The 26,272-nt window shown below is 42.7% G+C and overlaps 1 protein-coding gene across 1 annotated transcript; it reads left to right on the forward strand.

Annotated features, from left to right (window-relative positions):
- Positions 1-8,879: 8,879 nt before the first annotated feature.
- Positions 8,880-21,285, forward strand: FADS1 (fatty acid desaturase 1). The gene is given in 13 exon segments (XM_068684904.1): positions 8,880-9,062; positions 9,064-9,228; positions 11,753-11,863; positions 12,420-12,617; positions 13,473-13,574; positions 13,745-13,873; positions 15,205-15,265; positions 15,394-15,470; positions 16,287-16,384; positions 16,695-16,791; positions 17,421-17,500; positions 17,900-18,025; positions 18,526-21,285. Coding segments are annotated over 13 exon segments (1,464 nt in total). The 5' UTR covers positions 8,880-8,894; the 3' UTR covers positions 18,578-21,285.
- Positions 21,286-26,272: the final 4,987 nt, after the last annotated feature.

Below are 26,272 nucleotides of genomic sequence, written 5' to 3' on the forward strand. Positions count from 1 at the left end.
TCCCCTCCCCATAACTCCCCCTTTTCCCCCCGTTTTTCTTCTTTTTTTTTTTTGTCTTGTTTTCTTTTCATCAGGACTTTGGCTCCTGCTTTAAAAAGCATTTTTTTCCCCCTCCTCCTCTTTTTTCTTTTTTTCTTCTCTCCAAGAATCACTGCCTTACTTCTCAGCTAGCGCTGCACCTCAAAAGGGGATGTTTGATATCGGTGTCCTGCCCGAAATTTACATCGTTTCGCTCTGCCCTGCAGACTCAGAGGCTGTCAGCCTCCACAGTTCCTTCCATCACACAAGACCTGCTTGTTCTGCTCACAACAGGCTCAGCTAACGATCCCCCACTCAGGGCGATGCTTTATTAACAGGGGAGAAAGCGCAGCCTTTTCCTTGCCGTGGGGCACTCTATGCTAAAATAATCCTTGTCGTTAGGTTATGCAAGGCGTTGCAGTGCAGGAGCAAAAACAATGGGCCAGCGTTTTCGCTGATGTCTATCTCACATCTGGGGATATCTGTGGCTGCTCTCCAGGGCAAGGCAGTCATGATCTGCAGCTTTCCTGGCACTAAGTATCCTTACTTGTGGCTGTTTGCTTTAGTAAGTGGAAGGTTTATTATTCCTTTCTCTAGAGGCTCTAGCTGTTTTTAAGCAGACTTCCTACATGAGCTGTTCAAATGTTTTACTCTACAGATTGCCCCTCTTGAGTTAGAGAATAGAAGTGTTTTTCTGCCCTATGATCAAATCTTAGGACAAGAGCAAGAGTTCAGTAGCTTGGACCTTCGTTTGTCTTGTGTTTCAGTAGCCCTGTGTCTACAAAAATAGGGGGGAAAAACATTTGGTAAACTATCAAATGTTTTAAATTCTATGCATTTATTTACTCTTCAGCCATCTACTCCACATCTCTGCTGAAAGAAGGAGCTTATACATAAGATAAGAGCACCTTCTTCAGTGAAACTTCAAGATGCATCTCCAGCCCTGGTGCTCTTGTGCTCCTGTCCAGAACCAGCCTTAGTTTAGAGCAAGCATGGATAAGAGTGCTCTGGTTTTGCCTGCTGCCATGGGCTTGCTGGGAACAGTGACTGAATAATTAAAAATCTTTTTCTCCTCTCCTCCTTCCCACCTACGCTCCCTACATGGGCTATAGGAATGGAGACTGAAGTGAAAACACACCCATTGCTTCTATACCAGTGGGAATCACTTGGTGCTGTCCTCATGCCAAGGCATGCTGTAGGTTCTTCTGCTTCTGCCTGGTCTTATTGCTGCATGAGAACCTCAGACTATCAAGCAGCCTTTTCTGTGGTGTGGGATGATGGAAGTCAAAAATGAAAGGAATGTTTTCCTAAGACTTGCTAGTTTTATTTAGTTTGGTTCAAAATAGACCTCTGACATTTATTCATGTCAGAAGGACGCTATTTAAATGGAGCTGAAGCTTGCTGCATGTCACGCGGGAAAAGTTTTCCCCCTTAATTTTTGTGCTGTGTTCTTTGAATTTCAGGATTCCAATCCCACTGGTGCTGTCAAACAGCAAGCTGGATGCTTTAAGCCTTGTAGTGCTAAGGGTGTGCCCTCACAGCCTGCCTTTACTCGTAATCATGCACCTGGAGGCTGCCGCCGCTGTGGTTTTTCGGTGGAGTCCACGTGCTTCTATCTTTGCGACCTTGCACAGGTGCATACTAAAACCTTGTTCCTTCTGTTATTTCTGGTTTATCCTGGGAACTAATTGCCATTGATAAATGGTTCATTCTTCTTACCCCCTCCTTTTTTTAAGAAAAACTTTTTACCTTGGAGCTTTTAGTTTATAACTTCAGAGCCTACTAGATAATATAGTAGGTAAATCATTTATAAATCCAATAAATATCACTCTGCAACGTACGTCAAGAAGGCTTGTATGTGCATGTACATGTGCACTGAGCATGCAGCTCCTGACCTCATCAAGTGTGCTTCAACCAGTGCTAACATCGTCTTAGGCAGGGTCACCAGTTTAAGTGGCTTTGGTTGAAAACTGTTCAAAAACCAAGCAGGTTCCCAGAGAGGATGTCCAGAAGAAGACAATTGTCTGGAAGACCCCATTGCTTCTTTCCTTGACTGGTCATTATTGTTTCCTAGGAAGAAACCCTGCCAGCAAATAATTTATCCGTCCACCCTGGAGGATTTGGGGCTTGGCGATGTGAAATGTTGAGCAGCCTCACTGACCGATTACAGGGGCTGTAATGACTTGTATAGCAAATAGTGGATCCTGAAGGGAAGCCTGGGTTAGACTGGTGGGCTGAGATTGCAGGGAAAAAGTACCCTTGCCCAGAAGAATCCAGAGGGAAAGAAACATGAAAAAGAGCGATGGAGTCTGGTGGTAAAAGTGGAACTGAATGAAAGGGACAAGCAGAAATGCTTTAGATATATTCATTTTGCGTTTAGGTGCTATCATCCTCAGAATGTTTCTGTTTAGTAAAAGGAAATATATATAAAAAAGGAAAGGATGTCACAGGAATGACATAGGCTAGGTTAATGTGCCCAAATTTTTCTGTTTTTGAAGCGCACCATTTATTTAAGAGTTCGCAACAGGAATCAGTAAAAATCAGGAGCACTGTTGTGAAGCATCATATTTCATATTTCATACGAGCTTGTGCTGTGGTGCTCAGCAGGGTAAGCGAGGGAGAGCCGGGACATGAAAACTATGTGCTATCAATGGGACGTCACTGCAGGAGGGGGAGAGCAACTAAATATCCTAGCAATTTCCTCTTCAGGAAGTCAGAAGGGGTGGTTATTAAAAAGATATTGGTGCACTTCTGTGAAAGGCATAACTATCAAGCTATTAGCCTCGTTGTCTTCCTCTTATTCTTTTCCTTTCTCCCATTGTTAAAGTTACTTGATAATTATTTGCAAATGCAGCAAATCAGTCAATCAAGCACACAGAGACATGTAAGTTTGTTTTCTCGTGTTTTTGGATGGGGACTTAAAAAAATGTTTTTTTTTTTTTTAGTGAACCCTGCCTGATAGAGTACAGAGGAATTTAGTGTTGTTGCACTTAAGGAACTCCAAATGCAATGAAATGAGAAATTATGTCTAAAGAAACATAAGCTCTTAGCAGCAGTGAGAGTCACCTACCTTTTTCATGAATATATATTTCTGCCTTTTTTTTTTTTCAGGTCATCACTTTTTCGCCTTTTGCATTCTGCTGATCTTTTTACGAGAGAGTTCCACCATAGAATGCAAACAGAAAGAGGTAGGGGTAGAAAACATGTCTGAACATTTTATTTAGGAGCAACTCTGAGAGACCTCTATTCTCTTTTTACTTTGGTCCTGTTGTGAGATGTATCTACTGATATTCTGAGTTTCTGCTTGGGAGTATAGTGTAATTTGTCTATGGATTATTTGAATTTTCACTCTGCAGCTCTGAAACAGGGCACTAACTGTAAAAGTCAGGTTGTTATAAGCATTGTTTGCTAAGAAATATGGTAGTACAACCCCCATACCATGATGTGATCTTTTTAGTGCATATGAAGATTTATTTTTGTTTTTCATCTGTAATTTTTGGCATATCTGTGGGGTCATTTGAATTACTATAACACTTCCACTTGTGGTACCAGTTCAGGACAAAGGCCTGCAGCATCTCTTGCCCTGCTGCTTCTGCAGAATGAGATTCTGCACAGCTTTAAATTATTGAATCCAAATGATTTTCCTGTTAATAGCAACTCAAGATCTGATTTTGTAGATTCTTTGACTCTGCTGAGAGAGACAGTAGCTCCTCTTTGAGCCAGGAGGTTGGACTACAGCCCTGCAGAGCTCCTTTCTCACCTGTATTATTTTATAGAAGACTGCAAAGCTGAAGAGGATAGTGATGTCTAACAAGAGGAAGAGGGCCATTGGGCAACACAGAAAAAGAAATAAGAAAACACACTATAATTAATTTTTTTTAGGATGCATTTCTTTGAACTTCCCTAAGGTTATTGTATCATTAGAAAGAAAGCTTGTGTGGGGAAATCCACTCCAAAGCCAGATTTTTTTAAAATGAATTTAAGTTTGCAAACTCATGAAATATTTTTGCTCATTCCGTGTCCTAATTAAAGGTTATGTCCTCTGTATCCAAAAGTGGTTTCAAAGTCATGGTTTCTTTTGACCTTGTAGAGATAAAGATATGGATTATTTGTAGCTCACAGCATGAACTGATGGTCATAGTCCATCAGATGTCTCGTCAATAAAAGAAAGGTATCAGATTATTTTGGTGGCTATTTCTTATTAGTAATTATCTTGTTTATGTAAAACTTTTCCAGTTAGTCCGTGGAAGTTCATGCTTCAGAGCTGATGACTTTAAGCAGTGGATGATCAGTGCATGGGCTGGCTACAGGTGGAAACTCTGGGCTTGAAGTGTAGATTTCTCTGAGCATGTCCTCCCCTGGGAGAAATGAATTGATAAGAAGGTAGGTGCATTTTGGAATCGTCTGTCATATACATGAGATGGACATTGATACCAAGTCTGCGTACTGATCTCTTCATTTGATGCCCTGGATATTTCACAGATAATTGTGTAATAACTTAATGGCAAATCATTTAAAGGTTTCTATCAAAACAAAACAAACAACCACCACCAAACAAACAAAAATCCTAGCACTATCATCTTTCTGTAGCACAGCCTGTAACGTTGGCAAGGCTTTATGTGGCACTTGCTCTAGGGTTTGTTTGGCTCATGGGGCACAAAACCAGCCAAGGCAATGAGAGAACGGGTTGTTCTGTGGCCAACTAGGTGAAAGGCTGCGTTTGTTGTGCGGTGCAGCTTTAGCAGCACGGAGAATTTGTGCAATGGACACAAAGGCCCCGAGTTTGATGAGGGTAGTCAGGAGAGAGGGGCAAAGATGGTGAGAAACACAGCAGGCAATAAAGCATGGAAATGGGGATATGGAGAAGTGCAAAGCATGGTAGTTTTTGTAGGAGGAACACATAGATGGGGTACATCTGTTCTTCAGAGTAGTATAGAAATACATGAGCTAATGAGTAAGTGAAGGCCCTCTTGCTGAGCTAGCACAGAAAGGGGAAAGAGAATGCTAGTTGAGGTATCTGCTCTGTGTTGTGCATTGGTTTGCTGGTGTAAAGGTAAGAAACAGATTCTGAGGAATTGAAATATTAGAAAATAGGTTTTTTTTGTGTTGGTTGTCTTGTCCCCTTACAGAGTTCAGTGCAGAAGTTAAATAAGTCTGGCAGGCTCCACAGCAGCTGATGGGAAATGGAGCAGGTAGAAGAGAGCAGTGAGTAAAGGGCACGTGGGAGGAACATGGAGCAGGTGTTTGAAGGGCACAGAGAATATTTGGTTGTAGCTGAATGAAGACTGGGGATGTGTGAGCTTCAGAATGAAACATAGGTATAGGATATACAGTGCTGAAGAGCAAGAAACACCACCACCCTGAAAGATTTCCACTGTTGCATACTATACGGTTTGTCTGCAATTTTTAGGATTTAAAAAGAAAAATAATTAGTATTTCCATTGACATATGCTAGCATTTTGAAGAGAATTGGTGGCACTTGTCTTGGCTGAGAGCTAACTTTACACGGCAAACAAAGAAAATCCAGAAGCTCACATTATACTGCCAGCACTGGCATCAATTTCACCTTCTGCAGTGGATCTTGGATTGGCCATGTGGGACTGTCAGGTCAGGGCACAAGCTGGTCTGCATGCCAAGGAAGCAGACTACATAATCACCCTTAATTGGTATGGGAAGCAGCAGGCATTGCAAATACCCACCAGGATGTGAAAAAGGAAATAAAAGTTCTGTTTTTAGCACTGCCTTTTCAGTATAAATTTGTAATAATTTATAATGAAAACGATGCTAAAATTGATGGTTTCCTCCTGCATTTGCTTCGTCGGAGTAACTGTTTTAATTGTATTGGCAATGGTCTGCATCTCGTACATCTTCAGCTTTTCATTCTGCTCAAACAGGAGCTGCTCCTGATCCTAGCATTTTCTCCTTTAACACCTTGATCCTGTTCTCAGCCTCTCTGCTGACACACCACGGTGCACATGCATGTACTTAGTGATCCCTTATCACCGAGGTCACCTGGGTATCTGAAACTGCTACAGCCACATGACTGTAGGGACATGAGGAGTTTTAATATCTCTGACTTGTGGCCATCCCCAGCCATGTTAGGAATGAACTGCAGCCAGGTCAGAAGTCTGAAACAAAGATCATCTATCTTCCCTCATGTTTTCAGTGGTCCTTGATAGTCTGGGAAGCTGGGTCATGGCTAGAACATGACAATAAAGAGAAATGAAGATGGGAGTAGTGGAGGTAAAACAAGTTAGAGCACTGAAAAGAGGGAATGCTGCTGGAAGAACGGAGCAGCCAGGTCTGTTTTACCTAGTTAAAAAGCAATTAAATGAAATGTAAGACTGACTCTCTGTTAATGCAGGTAGTCACAGCTGGATGTAGGATGTTAATAAGTGTATAATGGCAGCTGTTTTTTCCTTGCACTCTTTATTACAAAGACTTCATTCTTGCCAATGTGAGGCCCATTGAGCAGGCTTGCAGCAGGACATTGAACCCCTCGCTGCCTGGACTTGAATGGTTCAAGTAGCCTGCAAGATGTCTTGGACTGAATCATCTACTGCGGGAACAAACAAAGCCATGATTTTGTATCAGAAAAAGCTTTAATGTTAATTCCATTACATAATTTGTCTGGGAAAATCTGTAAATAAGTTGTTAACATCGCATTTAGCTTCTGGTCCTGCTGAAATCAGAGGAGCCCTATAAGGGGAACAAGAGTGCACTTTATCCAACTCAGTCACATTTTTTGATAACTGTTAAGATCCCTTAAAAATATATTCCTAAGGCCCCATTTGTATAAGAAGAACAATCTTTTTTTTTTTCTTTTCAGATGTTGTATATAAGGAAAACTGTGCCACCCATATTCATGATGAGAAGTCAAACTGAAAACATTAACTGAATTTGTGGTAATTATTCATTTGTGCAATAGGTAATCAGAAAGACGTAGAAACTATTCCTGCGCTATTCCGAATATAATGGTTGAATTTAAGATGCTAAGCGTCATTTATCAATGCTTTTATGGTTATGTTTGCAAGACAGTCAGCAGCCAACATAGTAAAAAACAACATTTATTTTTTGCTGAGAGTAGGAGAGAACCTTTTCCTTCAAGGACAACAGTGCAGATGTGTATAAACAGAGATGCCTAACTTGAGGTATTAGCTGTGGCATTGCTAAAGGAAAGGAGAAAAAAAAAAAGAAAAAATTATATTTGATCCAGTGTTTTGTGCAGGCACAGAATTCCAGGCTGGAAAGTCTCAGTGTAGTAACAGGGTGATGTTCAGAATGAGGGGATGCAGTCTAGTGATCCCTCGTTTCTATGGTTACAGACAACAGGAACTGCTCTATCTAGGTCAGATGGGAAGGTGTGAGTGAAAACAAAGAAACTTGGAATCAGCAAGGAGAGTTCAGAGAGGAGAGGCTTGTGAGGGAAGGCCATAAGGGAGCTGTACGTGAAGGCAGTCGTTTTAATGTATATGCAATGTATGTGTGTGAATTCCCACGATTATTCAGTCTGTTTGCTGGGGGTGTTTGTTTGAAGACTCATTCTCAGCTGTGCAAGCAGGGATATTATGGGATATAATGTGATATGGGGCACACCTAGCCATGGGGACAAGATGGGCTGAAGGGGGAGGCAGGAGAGGCAGAAGAGAGAGATGGATGTGCTGGGAAGGGGAAATGCAACCGAGGAGTGATGAGGGGTCCCCAGGCCAGAAGTGAGGAGAAACAGGTTATAAAATTGTCCTAAAGGAAGCACCTGGGGTGTAGGTAGCGCTGCACAGTCTGTGCATCCTTCCTCTGGCGTGGCTCCTTGGTCTGTTCTGCTTTCTTTCTCTGAATCCTATCCATGGTATTTTCTCAGATGAGCAAATTGTATCAGTTCTTGTGTCTTTACCTGTTGTTGACCACCCAGCCTCTGTCCTTCCCAAGTAGCGTAGGACTTGAGATTCTGATCCTTTCCCCATGCTTTTACCTCACAGTACAGGACTCTGCACCCGCTCATGTGCAACTACCTGATGTCCCTGCCAGCCTGTCCTTGTGGCTTGCAGAGGGCCCTTTCCTCCCCCCCGGATCGCCTCGACGTGATGCGACACAAGCAGCGAGCTGGATCCAGCTGCATCTCCCATCTCCCTGGCTGCAGGCAGAGGCACATCAACAGCACCCGTGCCAGCACCGACACCTTGAGAAACGCGACTTGCAGCCAACCAGTCCTTAGGCAAGCCAAAATTATTAGGTAAATAATATACTGAGTTTTTTTTTTACATATATATATATATATATATATATATATATACACATATATATATATAATTATGCAATACGTTATATATTATATTATGTATTACATGGTATATTACATTGTTATATAAAAAAGCATATAAAAAAATACATAAAAATACATAAAACAATACAATAATATAGCACATACTATATAGTAATATTATTAATATAATGAAGTATATTATTACATAGTATATTATTACATATATAATATGACATATAATCATACATAATATTGTATATAATACAATATATAATAAAATAAATACAATTATATATTGATATCTCAACGATTATAATTGATAATTAGTATAAATTATCAATAACATCGCCAATTATTAACGTTAATTACCAATGACATCGCTAACCAACACCAATGCTAACGTTATACTTCACGTTACATATAACATATTCCGAATTATTTCTTCCTCAGCCGCAGCAGCAGCACGACGAGGTATCCCCGGGGCTGTTTGCAGCTCCGTGCCCGCGGTTTTGGGCTCATTTTCCCCCATTCCCGGTCTCCCCCCGCTGCCTGAGGGGGGCAGAGCCCCCGCGGGGCGGGGTGCGAAAAGGGGCGGGCACAAGGCGAGCGCGGACCAATGAGCGCGGAGGAAGGGGCGGCCTCGCGGCGGAGGCAGCCAATGGGGGGCGGGCTAAGCGGGACGGGGCGAGGGGCGCGGAGCCGGCCGAGCCCAGGCGGGCCCGGAGCCGGAGCCGGAGCCGCGATCGCGCCTCAAGATGGAGGCCCCGGGGCCGGCCCCGGCTCCGCGCCGCTTCACCTGGGAGGAGATCGCGCAGCGCTCGGCCCGCGGGCCGCCGCCTCAGGAGCGCTGGCTGGTGATCGACAGGAAGGTGTACGACATCAGCCGCTTCCACCGCCGGCACCCCGGCGGCTCGCGGGTCATCAGCCACTACGCCGGGCAGGACGCCACGGTGAGGGGCGGCTGGGGGGGGAGGCTCAGGGTGGGGATAAGGAGAGGTTTCTGCTCAAAAACAGCAGCCAGGCGCTGGGACGGGTTGCCCGGGGAGGTGGTGGGGGCACCGAGCCTGGGGGTGCTCAGGGGGAGGCTGGACGTGGTGCCTGGGGACAGGGTCAGTGGTGGCACTGGTGGTCCTGGAGGGCTCCCCAACCGTAACAACTCTGAAGTTGTCTCTGTGGAGGCACCCAGGGTGCTGCCGGAGCTGTGGAGGGCTGGCATCGCGCCTTCTGCCGGGTTTAGGACACACACAGGCAGCAGGAGCTCTCCCGCTTCGTGCACACCTGGCCGCAGACCAGATCTGGAAACAAACACCTGAGCTTGCTGCTGCGTTCACAGGAAGAATGGTTCCTTGCAGCTGTAGGACCCAGCTTTTGAAGAATTATTCCTTGCAAGTCTAAGACCTAGCTCCTCGAAGCCTTATGTAGGGGCACGGTAAGCCCCTACCTTCAAAAAGGCAGCGCAATGTTTCCACGAGATTATAGGCGGGCGAAATCTTTTTGAAAAATCGTTTTTGTCTGAATGCCAAAGGTGAGTAATCATTGTTAGAGTTGGAAGTGAGGCGTGTGGTAGACTGTGGTTCCTCTGGTTGTCTGCCTGTGTCTTTTCCCCCCCAAAAATAAAAAAAAAAAGTGTGCATTTCTCCAGGTGTTAAGTAACCGGACCCTGGAGCAGGTATGGGATGTGAAGCTCCATCTCATGTGCTTTGCTGGGTTATGTTTCAATTCCTTTTTGTCCCTTTTAACACTAGGCACTGAGCAGAAAATACGACACTTGAGACCTAGTGCTTTCCTTCACTCCTTCATATCTATGTAGCGTAAAGCCAAAGATAATACGTGAATTTGCACATACTTCACGAGGCCAGGACATGCACATGCGTTTTGTAAGCTCTGTTGCTGTTGTGTGATCAGAAACGCGTTGCTCGTAGTGGCTGCCAGCGTGTAGGGCTGGACGCAGCCGGGTGGTGTGATTGTATCCGACAGCATTCTTTAGGCATTATGATCTGTGTTGCTGCTGGGTGCAACTGAACTGCTGACCTCTCAGGAACCTGAGCCAAGTAAATTCCATTAAATAAAAACAAAGCAAAGCACACACAAGAAACAATCTTCTTCCTTGCCCCCCTAAGAAAAAAACACCCGAAAACAAGTAAAGAAAGAGCAGTTTTCCTTCTAGTTTGCCAAGTGCTACTACAGTGCTCTGATTTCTAGAATGTAGTCCTCCGTTTCTCAGCCTCCCATTGAGACTGCTCTGCCAGGTTTTACAGCCTGCATTGATTGTAACGATTGGTCTAAATGTGTGGTACCATCCTTCTCTGGCCGGCCCACATACACCTCCCCCCTTTTTTTTTTTTTTTGCCTCTTTCAGTGAGAAAATGCAAATGAACATGCCTCTCTCTTCTTTCCCTCCTTTATTCACATTAACTTCTTTATTCACTTTTTTCCCTCCTTTATTTGCATATGTGATGCTACATCTGAAGTGCAACAGAGCTGACCTGGAGCTAGCTGCATCAGCCTCCTTTTCAATCCATTTCTTAACTAGAGATCTTTCAAAGGAAGGGTGGGTGCTGGAGATTGCCAAGAAGGCACATCAGGAGCAACGTGGGGCCTCAGAGACTGGTGTGGGTCAGCAGGAGCTGCCACCATCTGTGTCCTGCTTGTCCCATTATTCTTCCCAGTTCACCTAGGTCCTTGAGTTTTTGTGCTAACATTTTGCTTTTCTCCCTGGTCTGACTTTTATTTCACGGTATGTAGTGTCAGCACAAATAAGAATGATGCTTAAGGCAAAAGGGAGATGGGAGTATATGGTTCAGATGATATATCTTGAGGTTCAACAGGACGTGAAGTGTTAAGATTCAGAAGTTAGATGGAAGTGAGCTCGTGTTTATTGGTGAGCAGTGCACAGAATCACAAGAATGGTTTGGACTGGAAGAGACCTTAAAGATTATTTAACTCCAACTCCCCTGTCATGAGCAGGGACACCTCCCGCCAGACCAGGTTGCTCCAAGCCCCATCCAGCCTGTCAAACACTTCCAGAGATGGGGCATCCACAGCTTCACTGGGCAACCCGTGCCAGTGCCTCACCACCCACATTGTAAAGAATTTCTGCCTTATATCTAATCTAAATCTACCCTCTTTTAGTTTAAAGCTATTACCCCTTGTCCTATCACTGCACTTCCTGACAAAGAGTTCCTTCCCAACCTTCCTGTGGCCCCCTTTAGGTGCTGGAAGACTGCTATAAGGTCTCCCTGGAGCCTTCTTCAGGCTGAACAACCCCAACTCCCTCAGCATATCTACATAAGAAGACTCCAGCCCTTTGATCATCTTTGTGGCCCTCCTCTGGACTCGTTCTAATATGTCCATGTCTTGTGCTGTGAGCCAGATCCATTGGTTGGGTTGCTTTCTACTAAATATCGTGAAAAACTTCCATTTGCCATCACCTAAAGTGTTTTTTCTCATCCTATTCCTCTATCTGTATTTCAGGATCCTTTCATAGCGTTTCATCCTGACAAGGCACTGGTGAGAAAGTACATGAGCCCCCTCTTGATTGGGGAGTTGGCACCAGATCAACCCAGCTTTGAGCCCAGCAAGAATGTAAGTGCCTTAAAAACCTGTTATTTGTGTCGAAACTCTGCTCTTTACTTTCTCTTACTGGCAGCCTGAGATCCCTGTACATAAAATAGTGATATTTTATTACTGATAATAATGATAATGCCTTGTGGAATCGTTGTCAGTTTGAGGCTTCCCCGTGATTTAATGTCATTAGTAGTGGCCTAGGGTTTTGGGGCCTCCGAGACACGTTCTTATGCAGCTTTCCTGTTGTAGAGAGACAGAGGAGCTGTGCTCAGAATGACAGGTGTGTAAAGTAAAATCAGACTGGCAGAGAATTTCCTTTATTGTTACACCATCTATCACCTGTGGGTAGGAATGGAGAGGGTAAATAAGTCAGCTAAAGAAACTCTTCATTGTCAGAGAGGTACTTGCATACTTAGGGGTCATAAAATAGCTACTGAAGGTTTGTCTCTTAAGTCACTGACTCTCAGCTTTAAGCCATTGCCACATTTCTCCTTGAGAGGGGAAACAGAGCTCCTCTCAGGGTTCCTGAGGCATTTTCAGGCCAGGACATGCTCACCGTTGGCTCTCCCTGCAGAAAAAGCTGGTAGAAGATTTCCGTGAACTCCGTGTAGCTGTTGAGAAGATGGGACTCCTCAAACCCAACCGCACCTTTTTCATGCTGCATCTCTGTCACATCTTGTTGTTGGATGTTGCAGCTTGGCTCACCATCTGGTATTTTGGATCATCCACAGTGCCTTTCCTCATCTCTGCGGTGCTTCTAGGCACTGTCCAGGTAAGCAACTAGGCACTGAAATGGAGGGAGGAAAAAAAACAAAAAACAGCCCCAGAAACACCAAAAGCCAGTCCTTTGAGAATGAGGTCCACGTTGCCATAAGCACAGGGGAAATCTTGATCTTTGTGGACTTCTCAGAAGTCTGCTTCTCCCTGAGTTCCACAGAGGGGGCAGTTACAGTACCATGACATGATTTTTAGGTAGAGTGGGCTTCCTGCTGCTTTTTGCTTTCCGTAGTCTGTCAAAGCCCTCCTTATTCCCAGCCTTCTTCGTTCTGTGTAAGCCATGCTACACTTCTGAGGTCCCTTGTGTCAGAACTCTAAGGAACTGTGCGTGAGCCAAGTTGCTGTGTTCCCATGGGAACCTACAGTGAATTAGAGAGAGAGCAGAACAGCTCTGAAAGCCCCAGCTATTTCTTCTGTGGCCAGCTGATCCTCCTGGAATTACAACTACTCAGAGGAGGCAGCAGCAAGCTGTTCCTTAAAGGAAACTTCGTTGCCAATTCCACTGCAGTTTTGTAAGAGAATAAAAGCTGTTTCTTAGCTGTGTTACATTTTTCCTGATTTTTTTCTTTCCTCATGAAAACAAGGGTCTGTGAGCAAAAGTCATTAGGCAGAGTCTGGACTGCACTGGTGTACAGTAATTAGTAATTGTTTGGATGGGGTATCAGTAATGGAAATGCTTCTCTGTGACAGGGTGCTCTTGTTAGCCAGTGATAAAGTCATGAGGAGAGTGGGAATCGTTAAGTGAAGTCCCCTGAAAGTCCCCTTTTCAGAAGTTCCCAACTCTTTTCCCGGCAGGACTGATTTTTTTTGTTTGTTTCTTTCTTCTTTCTTTTTTTTCCTCCCCTTCCAGGCCCAGGCTGGCTGGCTCCAGCATGATTTTGGACATCTTTCAGTCTTCAGCGAATCCAGATGGAATCACTTGGTGCATAAATTTGTGATCGGCCATCTGAAGGTGAGCAGCCAGTGCTGAGAGTGGCTGCTAGAGACTACCCTAGGAGTCTGTACAGTCTAAAACAATCTCAGTATGAGAAGAAAGGAAATGCAAGGAACTACTTGGGAGGGAGGACTAAGGGCAGAAGATGCAGTTTTTTAATGGCATTATATTCTCATCCCTTCCTGCAGGGAGCACCAGCCAGCTGGTGGAATCACCTCCACTTCCAGCACCATGCTAAACCCAACTGCTTCCGAAAGGACCCCGATGTTAACATGCACCCCTTATTTTTTGCTTTGGGAAAAACACTCTCTGTAGAGGTGAGACCTGGTGAAGTCTGAGAGGCTGCAGCATGCAGCTCTGGAAAGCTGCAGAGAGCTGGGAGACTAGTGACCCCTTGGTTTGGTCTCAGTATTTCAGGAATTTGTTGAAAGCGTGTCTTGGCTTTAGTGGCCTTTGAAAAAAAAAAAAAGAGAAGAAACAAAATTCTCATGCATCAGTAACTTCCATATACTTAATGCTGCAGCAGTTTTCTATGTTTTTTTTTTTTCCTTAATATATTCTTGCTGTGGGTTGAAATTTTCCAGATTTTTTCTGAAGGTTTTAAAAAACCACATGCTTCTGTAAAATGAGCACATACAGAAAATGGCTTAAGATGAAATATTTGTCATAATGACAAGTTCATGTAATTCTCTGATTTGAAATTAAGGGTCTGAAAATTTGATGTGTATTATGTTCTAGTTCTTAGCTTTGCATTATGTGGATAAATACTTAAGGCGTGTGTATAACTTCAGATGAATCCTTACACACTTTAAGTTAAATACATTAAATCCAGCACAGTGATGTATATACCTGACAACAGAGCTGTAAAAATGCTTTCTGAATCAGAACCTAAGCCTCCTGTCTTCATGATTAATTCAATTTGGGATCATAATCAAAGTGATCACTAGAACCATCACAAAAGAAGAGGCAGGAACATGTGGCTGCTGGTAGCAGCTCCACAGATGTTGAAAAGAGGGCTGCTTTTCAGAATGAGTTTGGACATGTGCAGGGATATACTGGAGTCCCTCGGGGAAGTCAGTGATGTGATCTGTTATGTTTATACAGTGAACACCGAAAAATTAGCAGTCTTGAAGGATAATCTGTTCACCCGTGTTCCTGTAGACACAGTTTAATGTCTAGATGCTAATTTCTCTGCTTTGGAGACTAACTGTAAGTAGGTGGGAGTTCTACACGCTGTCTTTGTTAATAGTATCACAGGTTTTTCTTTTTAATGGAGCTCTATCCTGGCAGCAAGCTGTTCACTGTGCCTTGTGTGGTTTTTGATGTGAATGTTTTTAAGCAACTGTGCCCTCTGTAGGGAAAGAGCTTCAAGTGCACTTTGCTGTTTGTGCTGCAAGGGACTACCCAACCTATTGGGCATCCAATGCATGGTGAGGAGGTTTTCAGAAAATATATCATAGTTGTAGGCTGAAGTACCAGTGAAAAATGAAGCCAATGGCATGGTGGATGCTGGTACGACTTGGTAGGATACCTGTTTCAAAGGTTAGGAGTTATCTAAGCATGCATTTCTTTGAGAAAGTAGATAGGAGTGTGTGCACAAATGTCTTTAGATGTCTTTGTGGCCTGAATAGTTTACTTGTTTTAACAGCTTGGTGTCCAAAAGAAGAAATTCATGCCTTATAACCACCAGCACAAGTACTTCTTCATCAGTGAGTAACCCTACCTTTATGCAGTTCTATGGACAGTATTTCCTCAAGCCCTTACTTTTTAAGTTTATGTCAATGTTTTTATCACACTGGCATGGTTAATGTCTCTGCAATCTCTTTCTTTGTTATAGTTGGTCCCCCAGCTCTGGTGCCTCTTTACTTCCAGTGGTACATATTCTACTTCGTGGTACAGAGGAAACAGTGGGTGGTAAGTTAGCTCCATTTTTCCAGTGGTGACTTTTCCTAGTTTTGTGGATACGTTTCAGTGTAGGAAATGCGGACTTATTGGGAGGAACTTTGACCTGTTTGTGTCAAGGAGGTGGGGTATGTGATCAGGGAAATGTTTGCTGGGGGACAGAGTCTGCCTTCCATGCAGTCCTTCTCTTCTATGAAGATCCATTCACAGCTGGGTAACAAAAGGTGTTCCCAGAGAGAACTGACTGATGTAGCAGCCAAACCTCTCTCCATCATATTTGAAAAGTCCTGGCAGCCAGGTAAAGTTCCTGGTGAGTGGAAAAAGGGAAATGTCAGTCCCATTTTTAAAAAGGGTAGAAAGGAGGACCCTGGGAACTATAGACTGGTCAGCCACACCTCTGTGCCTCAAGAGATCATGGAACAGATCCTCTGTGAAGCTATGTTAAGGCATATGGAAGATAGGGAGGCATTTTGAGACAGCCAACATGGTTTTCCCAAGGGCAAATCATTCCTGACCAATCTAGTGACCTTCTGTGATGAAGTGACTGCATCAATAGGCAAGGGAAGAACAACTTATGTCATCTACCTGAACTTTGACATGGTCCCACACAACAGTCTTGTCCCTAAATTGGAGAGAGATGGCTTTGAAGGCTGTTCGATGGATAAGGAGTTGGCTGGATGGCTCCATCCAGAGAGGTGCAGACAAAGCTCAACTTCTCAACCTCCATGGGGAGATCAGTGATGAGTGCAGTCCCACTGGGGTCCATGTTGGGACCGGTACTATTTAATATCTTTATTAATGAAGTTTTATCTGTTCCCTATGTTACAGGACCTGGCCTGGATGCTGACCTTCTACATCAGATTCTTTCTCACCTACCTGCCCTTGCTGGGTGTGAAGGGTATCCTGGGGCTTCATCTGTTAGTCAGGTATCATTCAACTTCAAATTCCTTCATTTTTTCTACTTGGTTCCCTTCATGGCAGCTCTTCTTCAGCCTGCTGGTTATCTTTTCCATCTGCTGTCTATTCTTCTGCCCCCTTATTCCTTTCAGCGAGACAGAGGTGGTTGGTTTGGCATGGGCCTGTAGAAGGTCTGCATAGGCTTCATCTACTGAAAAGATGTTTGGTGTTAACTTTATCAAATGATGACCATCTTACATGAATAAGTGTTTTGTACTGACTTGTTATAGCATGGGTGTGAGAGTAGTGATGTTTTTTGTGTGTGTTTTGTGTGCACAGGTTCATAGAGAGTAACTGGTTTGTCTGGGTCACACAAATGAATCACATCCCAATGCATATTGATTATGATAAGAACGTGGACTGGTTCTCTACCCAGGTAAGACCTTCTTTACAGAGAGCTGTGACTTTCAATGATAGAGTTTATCGATCGGGGTATGTAACTCTCTTGGGTATTGTCCAAGACGGTTGATTGCAGCAGTGATGAGAGCTGATAGCACAAGCTGCTTATGTTTTCTTCTCACTGTGCGAAGTGAGTGGTATGTGCGAAGAAAGTAGGCAGAAGTGGGATGGAGGCTTTAGATGCTAAGCACATCTCTCAGGGAAAAGAACCAGAGATGCTACAGTGGTCTTCAAGTGGAGATCTTCCCATACATGAAGGATGGATCTCTTTCTCTGCACTGTCTCATTTCAGCTTTGAAGGCATTACACATTTTTTTTAAAGTGAGAGTTGTGAAGGGACTTGTACAGTGAGTTATGGTTGCTTATCTTACTGGGGAAGTCAAGTCTGTTCTCCTAAATTATGTCCCTAACAATCATATACCACAGCATGACCATCTGTGTTGACTAGAGATGGCTCTTGGACTTGTTATATTCAATCAGGAGGCACATGATGATAAGGAACTTGCACCTTTTAATGTTGTCTGACAAATGTAAGAGAAGGAGCGTTCCAAAAAAAAACAACACTTAAATGTTATCTTTTTTTTTTTTTTTTTTTTCCTCTCTCAGCTCCAGGCAACCTGTAACGTTCATCAGTCCTTATTCAACGACTGGTTTAGTGGACATCTGAACTTCCAAATCGAGCACCAGTGAGTTGAAGCATGGGTTGGGAATGTGAGAGAATTTGGGGGAGTGCTAGTTACAATAGACCTAAAGAGCCTTCAAGATCCATCTTTCTTTATCAGCTAAGACAAGAACAAAGGAAAATGGGGTTAAATTTTGTGTTCTTAATATGGGGAGGAAATGGGAAATCCAAATGATGGTCATAAACTTTGTGGAGCACTGGGGAGCACCAACACTTCTTTGGATATGAGTAGCATGGCACAGGAGTGATAGAGAATTGTCAGCTTCATGGGTAGTACTGATAGTGATAATGGCTATAGGCACAGAGGGAAGCTGAGTGTGCCTCCTAAGCTTAGGTACAGAAGAGGTGTAGGAATTCTGTGGGGCACTGAATGCCATTGAAATCACCATATTCTCTTCCACAGCCTTTTTCCTACAATGCCTCGACACAATTACTGGAAGGTGGCCCCCTTGGTGAAGTCCCTGTGTGCCAAACATGGCATCGAGTACCACTGCAAGCCACTGCTCACCGCCTTTGCAGATATAGTGCAGTACGTATCAACCCAATGCATTCCCTAGGTGAAGGGCTGTCCAGTATTACAGAGTGAACAAGCAAGACACGTGGGAAGTGGAGAGGCAGCCAACTTGAATCACAGAAGAAGTTCTGTGAATAGCTGTAGATAGCATGGCTGGCTGTGAACGGGACTGGAAAAGTGCTCAGTCATGGCACTGGTTTCAGTAGCAGCAGGAGAAGGGAACCCGCCTCCTTTCTCCTGTCCTTCAATAGCATGTGTTTCTCTTCTGCCATGTTTGCTTCTTTTGTTTTAATTCTACTTAAGTTGTTTCCTTTAACCTTCTAGTCTTGGTCTGATGTAGATCATGTGGTTTGTTTCTTCTTAATGTTTTCCAAGGAGCTGTAGACTACATTACCTTGTCTCTAAGGGTTTCTTTTGCTTAATTTATAAATGGGAATTTGTCCCACGAGATTATATTCCCTGGCTGCAGTATTTCATTATCTTGTTTGTAAGAAAATGTGGTTCTCTCTTGGCAGCTCTTTGAAAGATTCAGGGGAGCTCTGGCTAGATGCCTATCTACATAAATAAGAAGCAGCGGATCCTTACAGAGGAATTCCCCACCCTTGGTGCCTCCTGTGGTGATCACCTGGAAGATACTGCACAAAGGAGAGAGAGCTGGCTAAGCCAGAGGTGGGGAGATGACACAGCTTAATTCTAGGGATGAATGTGATTTAATGGACTTTTAAAAAAAGGTGTGTTCTTAATTCTTCTTGTGCTTTTTTGATTTCTCTTCTCTGGGGTTGAGTTACAAGGAAAAGTTAGAATGGAGGAGCTTATGTTCCATCAAGCTGGAGAGGCTTCTTTGGGACTGGGAACAGATTGCCTTCTATCTGCTGATACTGCATTTACTGAGTACATAGGAGGGAAGTAACATAGCAAGGTGGCTCTCATTATGAATGTAGTAAGAAAGCTGAGACAACATGCGATGGGAGTTACTGAAATGCGGAGGCAAACAGAAGAAACTGTAGGTGCTACACTTTCAAAAACCCATGTGCAATTTGCAATGGCAATGGAAGTACCCAAACCAAGGGGGCAGTAGGGAGCATATGAGAGCTCATGCGAATATGTACGTGTACAGGTGAGGAGGAAAAAAAAGGTGCAGGCAGCAATTCTGTAGGAATAAGCATGAAGAAATTAGAGACCTAACTAAGGCAGAGAAAGAGGAAAGAACAGGTTATTCCCCAGGCCTGTAAATGTGAGAGCTTGGCATGCCATTGTCTGTGGGAATGCTCCCCTGCACATCGCTTCTGTGCTGGAGGCCTCTGAATTATTTGCCCATGTGTAATTTCCTATGGAGTCTCTGCAAGTGTTCTTCACAGCGCCATACTTTTGTGTTACTGAACCAATTACTGCAAGTGAGAAGAGATAACAGAAATATGGAACGCCCGTGCTCGCAACTCAACCCATGTAGGGATCCCTAAGGAAGCAAAAGGATAACCAGTCTGTTTCCAACCTGAAGCTTCACTTAATTTTGAAAGTGTGGTCAAATGGATGACTTGTTAAGCTGAGAGAACTCAGAACTTCTGGCACAGGGAGTATCAGGTGTACCTGTCTTACCTGCAGACAGAATTGATTGAGTTGTGAAAATGTTAGGGTTTAGGATACTGCTTAAATTATTTTTAACTTTTCAACCAGCAAAAGTCAGCAGGCTGCATACCCATAGGTGCACATCAGCCAAAATATTACTGAACTTTCTCTGTTGGATGATGCACATTCAAAACACACCCCACAAAGGCATGTACTGTGTGATCTATAGTAATTAGCCGTAGTGCCTTCCCTGGTGTCTTTTCCTTTACTACACCAAATGGGCTATAGCTCTTGGCATACCAGTAATGAAGATGTCTTCATTACCTTTTTGCCTTTAAGCCTTTAGCTTTTTTTCTCTGTGTGTTCTGGGACCAATCCTCTTTTTCTATTGTCTCTCATGTAGATAAAGAAGGTAATTTTCCACCTGTTTGGTGTTCTCTTCTTTGCCAATCTACTAACTGTTAATACAGTGTGCCTGACAGCTTTCCATGACCTGTTACCTCAATAACAGGTGGGTTAGTGCCCTAAAAGGGCTGATTTTGAGGAAGATAACAGTGCCTTCCCTGGTCAGTGTCAAAAAGGAGTATGGCTTGTGAGGGAATAGAAGAAATGCATCTCTTCAGGCCAAGGTTTTGTTAAATGCAGAAAAAAAAATGTAATGGAAAAAAAATCATAAAATCATTGATAAGTGTTGATTAAAAACTATGAAAAAAGTGAGCCAACAAAGGACCAACTGAGGCCCTACAACTCTTTTACCTTGTTTTTCCTTGTGTGTTTCTCTCCCTCTTCTTATTAGAACTACTGATGGAAGAAATAATAAATTTCTTTACCTTGCTAATTACTGCTGCCATCACAGTAAAATGTCTGTGCAAGATTCAGCACTCTTTAAAATGTGGAATAAATGTCCACAGCTGCAGAAAGAGATCTGTCATAAACCTCAGCATTTGTATTTCAGGGGAAGGGAGCACTTAACTTTGTCCTTTGTAACTTGTGTGAAGTGTGCAGTACAAATAATAAACCAAAATGAATCTTATCAAAACGAAACCACTTCTTCCACCAGGATGATGAGATGTAAAAATGATCCCTGACTCCTAGAAGTTGCACTATTATATATGTAGCAATGTACATGTTTTAAGAAATCAAGAGCTGTTCTAAGGACTTCCCTTCAACAGGCTGTTAGCTCTCAGGTGAAACTTCAGAGTGGCTCTGTTTATCTCACAGCAACAGGAGCAAGCCTCGTGGCTTTGGCTGTTCTTTATTTCCTGGGCAGTATCACCCAGTTGTGGAATGGAGAGTGGGTGAAAGATTGATGTTTGACTGCGTTTTAAATCATTTCAGCACGTAAGAAGTCATTTTTCAAGATCTGTGTTGCTGAGCACTGCCAAAAGTTTTCTCTTACCTTGGAGTGTTGGCCATAGGCCACAGAAGACAAAAATCTTGTTATGTTAGGACAGCTGTTGTTTAATGTCTCGGCTCTATAATGGAATATCCCGGGGTAGGCTCTTCATGCACATGGAAGAAGTTGGACAAGGATGTTTCCCGAAGATCCTCTACAGGGATTGCATCTCCCTAACTCAAATTTCACAGCACTGAATTTTGACTACTGGATGAACCACACAGATAATCCTGGTAGCAAGTGGTGCTAGAATGCTATGTCTTGTATTTTGGCTGTAATTAACAGGTTTGGAAGTAAAGTTCACTTCTGCTTTTTTCTGTGGACTGGTGAATCTTTAATTCAGTCATGTAAGAATGGTTTCAAGAGGCAAGAAAGGTACTTTTCCTTTTTTGTCAGGACAAATTTTTGATCTTTGACACAAGAGAGAACTGACCTTATGTTTCTCTCATCGCTGGATAGAGCGTTCTAGTCAAATATATATTTTATAAGGATGCGAGTACTTCCGGCATGTTTTGGAGGCTTCAGCTCAGTACATGAAGCTTTCTTTAAAAGTACTTATCAGATGAATTGTGACAAGAGGTAAGTAGGAAAAAAAATGTGCTTGTATGTCAAGTAAGTTGTAAATACTCACCGATGTTGAAGTACTGGTGTTGCCCAGCTTTTTGTCTTGAATGCCCAGAGTCAAAACATCAATATCTGGATGTTCAATTTTGAAATTTCAAATAAATTTAAGCTACCCCCAGGACTAGGATGATCTAAAAATTAACAGTTTTGAAGACAGCAATATACCTAAGTTCCATTTAGTGCCTAAGACTTTGGAGGCTCTTTCCTCTTCTCTGTCCTGTAAAGAAGAATCATCCACAATACAGTAAACCAAGTGCCCAACTCACCAGGGAAAATAACACGATGAACCGATTCACATCCAGAAGGGTAAGACCAAAAGGGAAGCTGAATCAGGATAAGTAGTTCTGCATACACTGAATTGGCTAGAAACAATCCAGGACAGCTTACGTGGATAAATAAGTTCTATGACAACTCTTGAATTTTTGTCATCAGTCGTGGCTGTTTTAATTCCTCAGTTGCAGATTTCTCTAAGATGTTTGATATTGAAACTTTACAATATCAAAATACAAGTCCTAAACTCCTTTCAGTTTCTCTGAACATGCACTGGAATACACGTTTTAGGGACACAAACTTGCCATTTAGTGGAATCCATTTCAATTCGGAAGTAAAACACAGAACCTAAGCACTGCAAAACAGCCACTTGGTGGCAGTAAGGCATCGAAAGGGACACAGGACATCGCAGCCTCACAGAGAACTGAAGTTTGAGTGTTTAAAGGCTCCAGTCTTGCTATTATTCTACTGATCACTTAAAGTAACTGATCACTTTAAGTAGTTTGAGGAGAATCAGCCACTGGTGAGAAACAACCCATTTTGCTTTTCTGGTCCTTCCTAATTATCTCTCATTTAAGTTCATATCTGCACTGAGAACAAGTCCCAGCATCAGGTAAGTGGACTGTCCATAAGGTAAAGGGGCAGTCAAAAACCAAGAGAAAATATCAGACTCCTTAATGCCTATGAGCTCTGGTTGTGGTTTTGTAAGAAACGGTGACTGCTATCTTTAATACAATGCAACACTGATACAAGGCAAGTAAAAGAGAAGAGTAGTCCCAGAATGATGTGAAAGGAAGATAGGGGTAAGACTAATGAAGAAAGAAAGCAGAGCAACTTCAGTACAGGGTTTTTTTCTTTTCTGAAGACTTCCTGTCCTCATTCCAGAAACGACTCCTTGGGTTCTTCTATAGTTATCAACAGCAGTGTGAACATTAGCAGAAAGTGAAGAAAAGGACAAGAAAAAAGAAGGGTACTTTTTACTCAGGATATCTTCTCCCTTACAGAATGTGAGCCACACTTTTTCCTAACAGGAAAAAAAAAAATACAAATTACTGAACAGCTTGTCTGTTCTAATCTAATTAGCTTTTCTGATTAAGCCAGACACAGGGTAAGTAATTTTGCTTTCTGTCAAATATTTACCTCTACAGCTGTCCAAAATCAACTAATAAGTAACTAACCACTCTAATTTTATCTAGATTGAACATCTGCTTCTCTATCAAATTTATCACATACATGTTTCTATGCATATCCCGTGTTACTCCAACATCAATATCTTTATTAATGACGCAGACAGGAGGATCTGCAAGTTCGGAGATGACACCAAGCTGAGAGGTGCAGTTGACAGGATAGAAGGAAGGGATGCCATCCAAAGGGGCCTGGCCAGGCTTGAAAAGTGGGCCCACATAAAGCTTATGAAGCTCAACAAGGCCAAGAACAAGCTCCAGCACCTGGTCTGGGGCGCTCCCAAGCATCAGTACAGGCTGGGGGATGAATGGATTGAGAGCAGCGCTGCGGAGGAGGGCCCCAGAAATGATGAGAGGGCTGGAGCCTACAAAATCCTACAAAGAAAAGCTGAGAGAGCTGGGTTTGTTTAGCCTGGAGAAGAGGAAGTTCTAGGGAGACCCTACTACAGCCTTTCAGTAAGTAAAGGGGCTTATAAGGAAGATGGAGACTCTTTATCAGGGCAGGTAATAACAGAACAAGGGATAATGGTTTTCAACTAAATGGAGGTAGATTTAGATTAGACATCAGGAAGAAATTCTTCACTTGGAGGGTGGTGAGATGTTGGAACAGGTTGCTCTGAGAAGCTGTGGATGCTCCTTCCCTGGAAGCGTCCAAGAGTGGGGCTTTGGGCAGCCTGATCTGGGGCAATACGTTCCTGCCCATGGAGGAAGTTTTTAGAACTAGATGAGCTACACGGCAGCCCCAGCCAACACAGGGCAGCAGTGTGATGGCATACCTAGTTTATGCAGCAGAGGTCAGGGCAGAGGCCTGCCCTAATTCTGGGCAGAGTGCTATAGCCACCCAATATAGCCACAGGAATGCTGTGTCTATGTTACTCTGCTGCTTCACCAAAGTAAAACTTTTTGCTACTGAATTTATCTATTTTAAATACACATGTGGTGTTTCAGTGCATTTTACAGTTGTGTCCTTGGTCACTACAATAGTACAATATCATCACGAAATCCATTAAATATTCCAGAATAGCAGGATGAAAAATTTCCATGATGTAATCGGCACCAGAAATTGTCCTCATTTCCACAGAGCTTGATGAACTCTGTCAGGGTTGATTTTTAGACGCATACTATTTGTTAGTTCCAATAAGTACTGTTAGTTATTCTTATTAATAAAGTTTGGGAGACTGTAAATAAGAAGGATAAATCACAGATACAGTGCAACATTGATTATCCAGGTAGCTGAGTACAAGCAAAAGAAATGCCTTGGCGCAGCCAAACATAAAATTTCACATCTAGGAAAGATGGTTCTATATTATGGTCTTAGGATAGGTGAGACCATACATGTCTTTAAAGAAAAAGACATGGAAATCATGGTGTGTTTTCTCTTGCATATGAGCTTCCAGATGAGTACGGCATAGATTTTGGCAGGTGCACGGGAAGTTGTTGCAGAATGCTGAGTATGCTGCAAATTCACTTCAATTGATTTCTCAATACTATCTCTGGGTAAACGTGCCTGTTGTGGCTTTTGCTAGCTATCTGGGCTTTTCCAGAGAACTCTGAAATTGGTTTGGTGACCTGGATAATACAGGCAGAGAAAGCCTCTGCTTTCAAATTGGGAAAGGATGTGCTCTCACCAGCCTGTAATCTTCCCTGTCATTCTTTTCAAGTAAAACTTGTGTATACCAGCTCACTGCAGTCTTCTCTAAAAAGAGTTAAGCATGCTGCCCATGCTAAAACTCTTTCCACAAAAACTGTGTTTTTAAAGATTAATGTGCCAATTTTAAATGTACATAATACTTTCAGCTGATGTTTTGTGCCATGCTGTAATGAGCTTGCTGCAGCAGTAGGGACAAACATTGAGGCTGTCTGGCTTAACAACATTAGTCCAGACAAACCAAGCCATTTTGGTGATCTGTGTTGCAGTGTCCTGTACTTTACCTAAAGTCCAGGATTTTATTTTTTTTTACCAAGTACTCTTGGTCAATACAGATTATAATTTTATATATATGGTGCAAATTATCTTCCTCTACAGGAATTACTTCGCAAATATAGATAATATGCAGAGCATTACACTAATGTCAGATGTTGGGGGTCAGATGGATTGCAGGTGATTTCCTAAAAGTTCATCTCTCATAAGGTGTTAATCAGAGCCTAAGAGCAGAGAGGATAATCAACATGTAGCAGGATGTAAAAACTTTCATTTCTCAGATACAGATCTATAAATCTGAATTTGTGTATATGAACTTATGCATAAAAGGCTTCTGGCTCCTTTTTTAAGGTACTGTATACTTACTGTTTTATTCAGTTTTAGAGTTCCTGGGAAGAGGAACCTCCATAAAAAAGTACAAAAAACTGCGGGGTGAGGAGCACAGAAACATAACAGAAAGATTTCCTTAGTCCTCTGAGTCTGGACAAGGTTTCTGATTATTCACCTTAACAAATGGCCACTAGGTGTCTGTAGAAAGCTCATCTGTTCAAAATTGCACCTTTCTCTAACTTCTAGACTAAAGAGCTCAAAGACGGGCCTTATCTGAACAGAAAGTCAAGAGGAGTGACAGATTGTGTAAGGGAAATCTTATTCCTGTCCAGAAGTGTGCAGATCTGTTTTAGTCCTGACTAACAGCTCACCCCCATTTATTGTCAGAGCTAAAATAAGTTTTGCAGTATCTACTCTTTCTGGAAGATAAAGGAGTACAGTCAGTGTCTTCACTTTTCTTCTGGAATATTCACTGAAGAGATGAGTTAAAGAAGAGCTGTGGTTTATCTGGAGTTTCCTGTGTTTTTTTTTTTTTTTTTTTTTTTTATTATTATTCTTGTTATTCCATATTTTGTATTTCATTTTGAAACCGGTACTATGAATGGCTCCTGAACAGATCAGTTTGTGTCACTGCTGTAATTCAGTTGCCCAGAATATCAATTATTCTGAAAACAGGGAACTGTAAGAGACAACCAGTTATTCCTGCTGTGTATGGAACTTCAACATACATTTTCTTTGGCCCTGGTGTAATAAAGACAGAATTTCAGAAACATCATTTTATTCTAAGCATGGCGAAGAGAGGCATCGTTCACTGATGTGTTTTCCTATTCCTGAGTCCATATCCACAGGGCAGGGCTGCTGGCTGAAGCCTTCTGAGGAAAGTCTTGCTTCTAAGCAAGTAGCGCTGAAACCCTATGTGTGCCCAGCCATTCATGAAAGGAGTGGAAGCTCTGGATTTAGAAAGTCTTACG

Source organism: Anas acuta, chromosome 5 (genome assembly GCF_963932015.1).
Source record: "Anas acuta chromosome 5, bAnaAcu1.1, whole genome shotgun sequence".
NCBI classification, from domain to species: Eukaryota; Metazoa; Chordata; class Aves; order Anseriformes; family Anatidae; genus Anas; species Anas acuta.